The 10,842-nt window shown below is 49.3% G+C and overlaps 4 protein-coding genes across 4 annotated transcripts; all 4 read left to right on the top strand.

Annotated features, from left to right (window-relative positions):
* Positions 1-875: 875 nt before the first annotated feature.
* Positions 876-2,695, top strand: P175DRAFT_0446917 (putative MFS transporter; the record flags this gene model as incomplete). Its single annotated transcript, XM_040894370.1, has 3 exons — positions 876-1,704; positions 1,768-2,023; positions 2,098-2,695. The coding sequence occupies 3 exons, from the start codon at positions 876-878 to the stop codon at positions 2,693-2,695; spliced, it is 1,683 nt and encodes a 560-aa protein (XP_040748426.1).
* Positions 2,696-3,411: 716 nt separating this feature from the next.
* Positions 3,412-5,266, top strand: nimX (cyclin-dependent serine/threonine-protein kinase CDC28). Its single transcript, XM_040892356.1, has 4 exons — positions 3,412-3,780; positions 3,914-4,422; positions 4,474-4,637; positions 4,711-5,266. The coding sequence occupies exons 1-4, from the start codon at positions 3,744-3,746 to the stop codon at positions 4,970-4,972; spliced, it is 972 nt and encodes a 323-aa protein (XP_040748425.1). The 5' UTR covers positions 3,412-3,743; the 3' UTR covers positions 4,973-5,266.
* A 1,349-nt stretch (positions 5,267-6,615) lies between these two features.
* On the top strand, positions 6,616-9,874 carry P175DRAFT_0109747 (calpain-like protein). The gene is made up of 7 exons (XM_040892357.1): positions 6,616-7,144; positions 7,224-7,410; positions 7,471-7,735; positions 7,792-8,052; positions 8,107-8,212; positions 8,280-8,471; positions 8,539-9,874. Exons 1-7 carry the CDS (start codon positions 6,701-6,703, stop codon positions 9,592-9,594), a joined length of 2,511 nt encoding a protein of 836 aa, XP_040748424.1. The 5' UTR covers positions 6,616-6,700; the 3' UTR covers positions 9,595-9,874.
* Positions 9,875-10,814, top strand: P175DRAFT_0109748 (uncharacterized protein). Its single transcript, XM_040892358.1, has 2 exons — positions 9,875-10,598; positions 10,792-10,814. The coding sequence occupies exon 1, from the start codon at positions 10,154-10,156 to the stop codon at positions 10,535-10,537; it is 384 nt and encodes a 127-aa protein (XP_040748423.1). The 5' UTR covers positions 9,875-10,153; the 3' UTR covers positions 10,538-10,598; positions 10,792-10,814.
* Positions 10,815-10,842: the final 28 nt, after the last annotated feature.

Genomic DNA, 10,842 nt, shown 5'->3' with positions numbered 1-10,842 from the left:
ATGATGAAGGGCTGAAGGACCTCATAAGAAGACGAATAGACGGGAATCGCGCCGCCTCTAACCGCCTCTCCGCCCGCATGATACCGAGGCTCTCCTCACCTGACGTCACCTGACCTGTCCTGCAACCCTACAATAAGATAGATCTCTATTTTTCTTATATTTTAACCTCTGTAGATCTACTCTGTAGATCTACTCTGTAGATGCTGGAGGGGGGAGAGAAGTTCTCTCCGCATTCCGTGAGCCCCGTCAGTGGAATCACATTCACCCGATTCGGTAATCTCTACTCCTCGAACTATGTATACGGAGGGTCCAGGAACTTTGGCTTGATTTTAACCAACCTTCTCTTTAAATAAAATAGCAAAAAAAAAAAAAAAAAAAAAACAAGAGTGTCAATTGGATATTTATCCTGCGGAAAAAGCTGCGGAACGGCAAGGTATGGCTGTCGGAGGTCCCGGACATGTGCCGAACGCAAAAACTTCCTTCGGAGGTCCGACAAACTAGATCCCCGCCGCACTTGAATCACCACTGAAAAACGAAGAATTGGAGTCTCTTGAATGAAACCCAGGCGTCCACGTCCCCGGTGTATCCGGTGTATTAGAAGACAAGTCAGAAATAGGGCCAGTGGTTACGGTTGTTTCCCTGACCGCACAGAGGTAGGGTTTTGTCGGCATGTACTCCGACAAATACAAGATCATAGTACTGATAAATAGATGCTAGTGACTCAAGAGGATATTTCCTGATCCTGGTAGTTCCTCCTCTTCTTCTTCTCATATATTAATAGGATCTGCTGGAAGTGCCCTCGGGGCTATCTGCCATACTAGGTCAAGCGCCATCCTCCTTCTATGCTGATAGACAAGAGCTGGTAGAGAAGAGAAATGAGCCGACAGCTCGCAGCAGAAAAGGCCCTGCATGATCAGACCAATATCCTTCCAATTGGGAAGTTACTGGTGGTCTTTGCGGGCCTAGCTATCTCTCTGTTCATATCCTTTGTCGACCAGAATGGCATCAGCGTCACCCTTCCGACAATTGCAGCGGCGCTCAATGGGAAAGACACAATCTCATGGGCCGGTACCTCGTCGCTGATTGCCAACACCATGTTTAGTGTGTTATACGGCCGACTCTCGGATATCTTTGGCCGGAAGGTTGTGTACTTATCCGCCTTGGGTTTGCTCTGTATCGCGGACCTGTTGTGCGGTCTCTCCCAGAACGCAGCCATGTTCTATGTCTTTCGTGGGTTGGCGGGTGTCGCCGGGGGTGGCATCAGCTCGTTAGCCATGATTATCGTGTCGGATGTGGTGACTCTCGAGCAACGAGGCAAATACCAGGGTATCCTAGGAGCATCCCTCGGGTTTGCCAACGTCGTGGGTCCGTTTCTCGCGGCAGCTTTTATTCTAAAGGCAACCTGGCGAGGGTTCTTTTGGCTCATCTCACCACTTGCCGCATGCTCGATCGTTGTGGGCTATTTCCTGATCCCCAATAGCGCACCGAAGGACAGCCTGCGTGCCAACTTGAAGCGCATTGATTACTTTGGAATTCTGGCCTCGTCAATTGGAATTATCTTCTTGTTGATCCCCATTTCAGGCGGTGGCTCGTATTTCGAATGGGACTCGCCAATGGTGATTAGCATGTTTGTCATTGGTGGCTTGTCGTTAATCGCATTCGTCTGTATTGAATGGAAGGTGGCAATCCTGCCGATGCTACCGAGTATGGCACCGAATCACACTCCAACCTAGTCAATTTGAGTAATGACTACTAACAGACCTATAGTGGAATTCTTTAAGAACAAAGTGATTGTTGCCCTGTTCTTACAAAGTTTCCTCCTAGGGGCAGTCTACCAAGCTTACCTTTACTATCTCCCACTGTACTATCAGAATGCTCGCCAGTGGTCGCCAATTGTATCCGCAGCGCTCACGGCTCCGATGGTTGCCTGTCAGTCGATATCCTCCGTACTGTCCGGGCAGTATATCTCGCGATGCAAGCGTTACGGAGAGGTAATTTGGGTTGGGTTCGCACTCTGGACGCTGTAAGTAAACCGTCCCATCGCCTCATGGCACTATAACATGATTGGCCATACATCCTGACAATTTTTCACACCAGAGGGGCCGGTCTCACCTTGATATTCGGACAAAACACCCACCCCGCTGTCATCGCCGTGATTGCCGGCATCACGGGCGTAGGTATCGGATGTACCTTTCAGCCTACTCTCGTTGCTTTCCAAGCACACTGCACCAAGCGTCAGCGAGCAGTCGTCATCTCAAATAGAAACTTCTTCCGCTGTCTCGGTGGTGCGTGCGGATTGGCTGTCTCCGGAGCTGTTTTGCAGGCAACCCTCCGCTCTCATCTCCCAGTTGGGTATGAGCATATCCATTCAACGTACACGCTTCCATCGAGGTCATCGGTATCGGACCCGGTGTGGAATCAGATCATTCATGCGTACACGGCTGCATCGCACGCCGTGTTTGTTCTCCAGGTTCCATTGATTGGGGTTGCTTTCCTGGCTTGCTTTCTTATTCGGGACCGTGGCCTGGAAAGACCCAAGGATCCTAGCGAATTAGCGGAGGAAAAGGAAGCCCAGAGGAGAGCATCTCCTGATGTTGAGAATACGGGAGAAGAGGCAAGTCCGGAGACGGCAGTTCCAGCTGTCGAGTCGAAGCGATCCGGTGAAACCGGTACCAACGAAAAGCAACAGGTTTGATTTTTACGGCACTCCCCAGTGGCATTTCTTCTGGCGTTGAGCGTATCTCATAGCACTTTCTTTACCCAGACATGCAGGGCATAGAGCATAGATAGACTTGGTCAATAGTATCATCATAACTTACGAACTACTCCTGTTAAACTACTGCATCTCAGCCACCGCCATGGCCATCGATGATCCTGTGTGCCGCCCCGCATTGCAGGTATTACTTTGGTACTTTGCATAACCTATGGATGATGAGCCTTCCCTGGGAAGAATGGGGTTGTGGAGGAGGGGACGCGGTTCACCGCGGGATAACCCAATGCTTCCTCTATATCATAAATCCCGAAGGTGCGGGTAGAAGAGGGAGCGACAGACTAGTACATCGGATCATATTTCAATAATTGTACCCTTGATAGGCGTATCCACTTGTCTGGAGGCTCTCCCTCGATAATTACCTGAGGTAGGTCAAGGATTCTGCCAGGAATTCCCCTTTTGGGACGAAACAAGAATCGCGGGAGGTGCTATCCTTAGTCAGACACACGCTCACCGCTTACCCAAGACGCGCGGGTTTTGTTTGTGTACAGCCGTTTTGGTTGACCGCCTTTCGCTCCCTCCTCCCCCCACCAGGGATGAAAAAGACTCCATCCCAAACAGTAGTCAAGAATCCAAGATTAAGAATCGTTCGTTGCCTCGACCCATCCCAGGTAAGTTAGGTAGGTACAGACAAGCCGTCGTCGGAATTGGCTAGTCCTTGGTCGGCAATTGATTCTCTCTGTCTGCTCCCTTGCTGCGTATCCCAGTCCAATCCAATTCCGAGTCCCTCCTCGCAGCCGCTGAAACCTGGCCGTTGTTTTCCTGCTCCTCGTCCCCGGGCAACACAACACAAAGACCGTCGTTGTCCCCGTGCAGTTTTGTCTTGTGTCCTGCACCCCGCGCGCTGGTGGACTTTGACAACACGTTGACTTTGCTCCGTTCTTCCCTTGGACCCCCCCCCGACATATATTAATTACCATTGTGCGGTCTTTTTGTCTCTCGAACAGAGCAGTGGAGATTTAGCGCGGTCAATATGGAGAATTATCAGAAGATTGAGAAAATTGGCGAGGGTATGTTGTGTGATGAACACTGATGATCCTACCTGCTGCTGGCTCTTCTTTTTATCTCAAGTTGCCTGTCGCTTTCGATAAGAAATGGTTTTGTGTGCAATTTAATCCTAACGCCACCGGTGTTTTATCATAGGAACCTACGGTGTTGTTTACAAGGCCCGTGAGCTCACACATCCCAACCGTATCGTTGCCCTGAAGAAGATCCGACTCGAGGCCGAAGATGAAGGTGTTCCAAGCACCGCTATCCGCGAAATCTCCCTGCTCAAGGAAATGAGCGATCCCAACATTGTGCGGCTCCTCAACATCGTGCATGCAGATGGCCACAAACTCTATCTGGTTTTCGAATTCCTGGATCTCGATCTCAAGAAATATATGGAAGCACTCCCCGTGAGTGAAGGCGGACGTGGCAGAGCCCTGCCAGATGGTTCTTCACTGAGTAGAAACCTGGGGCTGGGAGATGCGATGGTGAAGAAGTTTATGGCGCAGCTGGTGGAGGGAATTCGTTACTGTCACAGCCACAGAATCCTGCATCGAGATTTGAAGCCCCAGAATCTTCTGATTGACCGCGATGGCAACCTGAAACTTGCAGACTTTGGACTAGCAAGAGCCTTTGGTGTTCCTCTTAGAACCTACACGCATGAGGTACCTACTTCTCCTCTGGCCCAGCCTGGATAATTTGCTAAACCCGTCTAGGTTGTTACGCTATGGTATCGATCCCCTGAAATCCTATTGGGTGGACGTCAATACTCTACCGGAGTCGACATGTGGTCGTGTGGTGCCATCTTCGCGGAAATGTGCACCCGCAAACCCCTGTTTCCAGGCGATTCGGAAATTGATGAGATCTTTAAGATCTTCCGGTATGCCCTCTCCTTACCCCTTCCCATTTGGCGTTTCAGAATATTGGTACTGACATCCCCATCTTCCACACAGACTCCTTGGTACCCCGGATGAAGCAACTTGGCCCGGTGTCACTTCCTTCCCTGATTTTAAACCCACCTTCCCCAAGTGGAAGCGCGAAGAGGCCCGCAACCTTGTGCCGGGCTTAGAAGAGGACGGCCTCGACCTTCTCGAAGCCTTACTCGAATACGACCCCGCCCATCGAATCTCTGCCAAGCAGGCTTGCATGCACCCGTACTTCCAGCATGGCAGCTCATACTACTCCGGGCGCACCCGGCGAAATGGATTTCACTGATTAAGATGACTCATGAGTTTTTCGTTTATATGTAATCTATGTATGTACGTGGAGGACTGTGGCAGGTGCGCCTGCGAGATGAGTCAGGGCTGCGTAACAGACGCTCCATTCTTCTGTTCTTCCCTACTGTTGGCTCACAACTTCTGCCCAGTCCTGTGTTATTCCCCCCGTCTTGCATTGTTTTTACTTCTTGCATTTTCTTTTGTTCGTGGCGTTGTTTACGGAGTGATCTGGCAGGAAAGAAGTTAGGTTACTGGATATCTTAAGGACTGTGTTTTCCTTTTCCCCCTTTTTTTTTTTTTTTTTTTTTTTTTGTTTTTTTGTTTTGCCCTGGCATCGTACATACCCAGCTTCATGAATTCAATGCCTTCGGGCAGAGCAATCCTGAAACAGTAAAAAAGAAGAGTAAGACAGGAGTTAATAGTTAAGACGACAGAAATTTATAATAGCTCTACCTAGTAATATTTGAAGCCAAGCAATGGTTTTTTATATTTTCTTCCGTCTCATCACTCAATCAGGACGCTCATCTGGCACGTGTTTGGCCTGGATTCTCTTCCTTCTGACTTCGACCCCCTCATCCTCCCTCCTTATTATTGCGATACATTGACGTTGCCCGCTGTTGTTGCAGGTTGCATGTTGCATAGGTATATTCCGGATGACTCTAACGCTCCTTCGGCTGGGCCTAAATTTATTTTAGGAATAACGGGCCGGCCATGACCGATGTTGATTTCCTTCGCTGATCGGGGATTGGCTGCTTACAGAGTACAACTTTTCAGCCCTGCCAGACTATCCAGGGCCTCAGCTCAACACAGCCTCGGGTTAGCCGTCTTTTTTTTTCCCCCCTTTGCAGCCAAACCCATCTGATTCGTGAATTATCGTCGTCTTCTAGCCGTTGGTTTCAAAAGTTGAGCCCAAACGGAAAAACTCTCTGCTGCTGAATCCCTCAGCAGACGCACTTGGAAACGGCCTAATTGTCTAGTACATGTCTGGGCAATTGCATTCCGCCAAATTAACTCTCGTGTTCTTGGCCTGGTCCCTCTCTAGTTTGTGACTGCTCTTTCTCAACCCCTCCACATCTCTATTCCACTTTGGCCGGGACAATTCTCGAGTCCTGTTGGCTAGCGTCCCAACGTCGCGCAGAGAGACACCGTCTACGGTGTTTTGGCCCCTTTCGGCCCCAGGAGATGACAGCCGGTCAGCATCAAACATAAGAAATTTCGACCAAAAGCTGATTCCAATCCACTTTGGCATTCTTACTGATAGCTGAAATTAACCCTTATGGACCCGTGCTCCGCCCCGGCTGATAAAATAAGGGTTTCCTGGGCCTGCTCAAGCCAAGCACCGTCTACATATGAAACACCGATCTCGAACCAGAACTTGCTTATCTCAAAATGCCATATCCCAGTCAAAAAGAATACCGTATGCCGATTGGTTAGCTGCATGATGTACGGCCATTGGAGTTCGCTGCTCTCCAAGAGCCTTAATTTGAATGTTTTTGCTCAGCCGCCAAAGCGGGCATGCGGGGGCTACTACTTACGAAACAAGCGATACTCTTAAAAGCAATGGATTGCGCACTTGGTCAGTAGTTTTATGTGTCAGTGCTATCCTCTTTTTTTTTCCCCCCCTCCTGCGCATTATTATTATTATTATTATCTCTCTCGCCCGTGTAAATAGACAACTTCCACCCCATTCCATACTTTTGAAAAGCAAGTCAAACACATATCATCCATGGCAAACCTCGATCCAGAAGACGATCTAGGCGACATGGTTTATACCCCTCCCCTTTCCTCCCGCTCTGGGAGCAGAATTCGCGGAAGGCCCAGGCAGGCACCGCAAGAAACTGTGAAGCAATTCTGGGATCAGTTCAACAGCAAATTCCCGGGGAAAGTGTACACTGTTTTGCCCGATAATCCGTACGCACGCTCTAAAGCAGCAAGGACCCCCAAAGGCATTATCAAGGGCCAGGATGCCGGGAAATCATACGAAGAAGCCCGAAGGGATTGTATACGGGCTGTAGATCGCATTGCGAAGGAAGGCAGGCGAATCAACCAGAAGTATTCCGATCCACACTTCGACATCGAGATGGACCTCAAATCAGGGCGAAGAAACTATCTCGACGGACTTGATGTCCCCAATGATGAGATGCGCCCAAGGGGCGTCAAGAGAGTGACGGTGAGTTGATTTTACCTCAATACGCCAACTATGGTGATCTCCGTGGGAATCACTTTACTCATTGAATATGAATGTACAGGAGATCTTTGAAAACCCACAATTTTACGTAAATGGGCCAACCGCTTCGGACGTGCGTCAGGGTCGCGATGGCGATTGCTGGTTCATGGCGGCACTTTGCACTCTAGGAAACAAGGAGGGATTGATAGACAAAATATGTGTACGAAGGGATGAGCAAGTTGGAGTTTACGGATTTGTGTTCTACCGAGGTGAGTGGATGGCTGCTCTGTACGCCAAAGCTCGGTACGGAATCTAAGAGAAAATTCTAGACGGTGACTGGCAGCAATGCATCGTGGACGACAAGCTCTATTTACGAGCAGCTGACTACGATGAGTCGGTGGATGAACGTCCCATCTGGGACGACATCAACCGAAGTGACACCGAGGAAGAGTATCGCAAGGCCTGGCAGACTGGCTCACGAGCCCTGTACTTTGCTCAATGTGTGGACGAAAACGAGACCTGGCTTCCTTTATTGGAGAAGGCGTATGCAAAAGCCCACGGTGACTATTCTGCAATTGAGGGGGGATTCGTGGGGTAAGAAATATTATACCCTTGAGGTTTGTATAGATGCTTTACTAAAACTGTCCTAGGGAAGCAATTGAAGATCTGACCGGTGGAGTAACATCGGATGTACTCACTAGCAATATCCTGGACAAGGATAGGTTCTGGAAAGAAGAACTCATGCAGGTCAATAAGGAGTTTTTGTTTGGCTGCGGCACTGGTCTGTACTCCAACTGGCTTTCGCCCAAATACCACGGGCCGCCCAGAGATAGAAAGGGCATTTCCGAAAACCATTCATACTCAATCATGGATGCAAAGGAGATCGATGGCGAACGCTTAATCAAGCTAAGGTACGCTTTGAGTCACGATTATTGCCTTCCGAATTGTCACTTACAATGAATTAGAAATCCGTGGGGTAAGAAAGAATGGAGTGGTCCCTGGAGCGATGGCTCTGAGCAGTGGACACCGCAGTGGATGGAGAAACTAAAGCATAAATTTGGTAACGATGGTGTACGAGTCCCCCTGATAGTTACCTTGGATTCCTGGGCTGTACATGATTCTGATGACATCGTCGCAGTTCTTTTGGATTTCATACAAAGACCTCTTGAAGAAGTACCAGCATTTCGATCGCACTCGCCTTTTTGGTCCTGAATGGACAGTCACGCAGCAATGGACCAGTCTCCATGTTCCTTGGTCCGCAGATTATCATACCACCAAGTTTAAGGTGAATGTAACCAAGCCCGGCCCTGTAATACTTGCCCTATCTCAGGTAAGACGCCCTACCATATAGAATGTGCCAGAGAAACCAACGAGGACTTGATTAACACATGGAACAGCTGGATGCACGGTATTTTAAAGGCCTTATTGGCGAGTATGACTTTGTCATCAAGTTCCGCCTCCAAAAAGAGGGTGAAGATGACTACATTGTGCGCAGCCACAATAATTCTCTCATCTGTCGATCCACCAACGCAGAGGTTGATCTAGAACCGGGTTCCTACCACGTTCTGATGAAAATCACTGCCTACAGGTGCCAAGGTGTCGAGTCTACAGAAGAGTCCGTCAAGCGCCTGGCCCCCATCCGGCGCGAGAAATTAGTCCAAATTGGTCTCTCATATGATCTAGCCCACGCCAAGGGCATCGTCGTGGAGACTGAGGCAGAGAAGCGAGAACGGGAGGAACGAGAAGAACATCGCAAAGCTGTAGAACGCAACAAAGCCCGCGAGGAGGCCAAAAGGAGGCTGCAGCGCGAGTGGATTCGGGAACAGAAGATTGCCGCTCGCAAGCGGAGAGCCGAAAAGCTCGCCGAAAAAATAGCCCAAGTTCACCTGAACGGCAAGCACGATAAACCTCAATCTACCGCACCAGTGCTTGATGGTCCTGTCCAAGCACCGACGGAGCTGAACGGACACAGTGAGGATGGCTTTGCCGCGAACCCATCAGACGGCAACTCGATTCCGTCCATCAAATTCGAAGACGTCCACAGCCCCCCACGCTACCCATTGCCAGATAACTGTTCGGCACGAAATGGAAGAAACCGCCAGCGCTTACCATACTCTTTACGCCCACGGCATCGGCACAACCGCACCTGCGATTCGGAGCTACTCGAAGGATTCGAGTTCGACTCGGATATCGATATGCCTCCTGAGGAACTGGTGGTGCGAACGCAAAGCACCCAAGCTTCGACTTGTGATGATCTAGACTGCAAGACTGACCCGTGGAATGCAGTATGTGTGGTTGGACTGCGGGTCTACTCCAAGGATGAGATGTTGTCCTTGGAGGTTGTCCGGCCTGTTGCCGAGGATGAGACCGAGGCAGCTCTTGACATGGATGATCCGGCCGTCAGCGCTACTTCTGAAAAGGGATCGCGCTTGCATGCCATGCAATTTGAGTAATTATATATATCTACATGTTGGAGGATCCTCTTGTATTTTTGATCTTTTATGCGTCGTTGAAGACGCATTCTTACAGTTTGGATCAGTTGGCCCAGTGGAATGAGTGACTGAGTAACCAAAAAATCAAAGTTTTTGCCCAACCTTTATTAATGGAGGTTGCGCGTTCGATCCTACCGAGTATCATCTTCTTTTTCCTTCTTTCTTTCTTTCTTTCTTTTCCTCTCATTTCTATCTCTTGATATCCATAATTGACTCTACGAGGTACTCCAGAGCATCTACTCCACCCCGATCGGATAAACTATAAATCCGACTCTACCCGAAACAGCTTAGCGTCATCAAGTACAAGATTCCGTCGGTTCCTTTGATCGGTTCACCTTTGCTAAGCTTGCTACTGCTTTCCCACTGCCACACTTCCCCTTAGCTAGCTGTTCGGTTTCAGCCCCAGCCCACAAATCGCACATTCTCATCCCCGCGCTGGCTCAGATATGCCTCCGCCAGCTGCATCACTGGCAATGTTGATGTTGCAGTAGGGAGCAACGGACATGTGGCTCTTTGAGGTATGTGGAAATTGTTGGCTAGCTACTTGGCCAATGATCTGAAAGACGGCACTGACGGTATCTGCTCTGCAACTGCCCAGTGTGGTTCAGCCAACAACCAACCCTATACCAAGTGCCGTCCAGGAAGCCAATGTGATCATTCGGCTGCCAACGGGGCCCCCTGTTCCATACATAAGTCCTCCGAAGGCAGTTTCAGCTCCGCCCGTACGCTGGCAGATGTAACGTCGTCTTCCACCGTAGTTACGATCAAACTACCGCCTCGGGCTCCGAGCTCCGAGCTTCTAGTCAAGACCAGTGCCAACAAATCATGTATCAATTTCCAACCCCTGTCCACGACACCCTGGCTGGGTTTGACAGACCTCCCTCCCTCCCGGTTCCTGGCTTGAATCCGCAGAGTCCAGAGCTGGCGAGTGGCTCAGCAAGATTCTAAAATCAGATGCTTAATGCGTAAGACTATACCTTTTCTGTAGTTTGTTTTTCATCTTGTATACTGGAGTCTCCGCTGCATTTGAGTGCAGTACCTCGTACGATATAAAACGAAACCGAAAGAAAAAAGAAAAAAAAAAAAAAAAAAAAGGGGGCGGGGGGGGGTTAGATATAAGCAATGTCTATTCTAATATCATATTCTAACTATATATAGTAAATTGGAGGATTACTGTTCTATTCATCTTTACAGAAATGATAAACCAAG

Source organism: Aspergillus ochraceoroseus, assembly GCF_002846915.1.
Source record: "Aspergillus ochraceoroseus IBT 24754 chromosome Unknown P175scaffold_12, whole genome shotgun sequence".
NCBI classification, from domain to species: Eukaryota; Fungi; Ascomycota; class Eurotiomycetes; order Eurotiales; family Aspergillaceae; genus Aspergillus; species Aspergillus ochraceoroseus.
The sequence above is the reverse complement of the archived record's forward strand: the minus strand, read 5'-3'. Positions and strand labels throughout refer to the sequence as shown.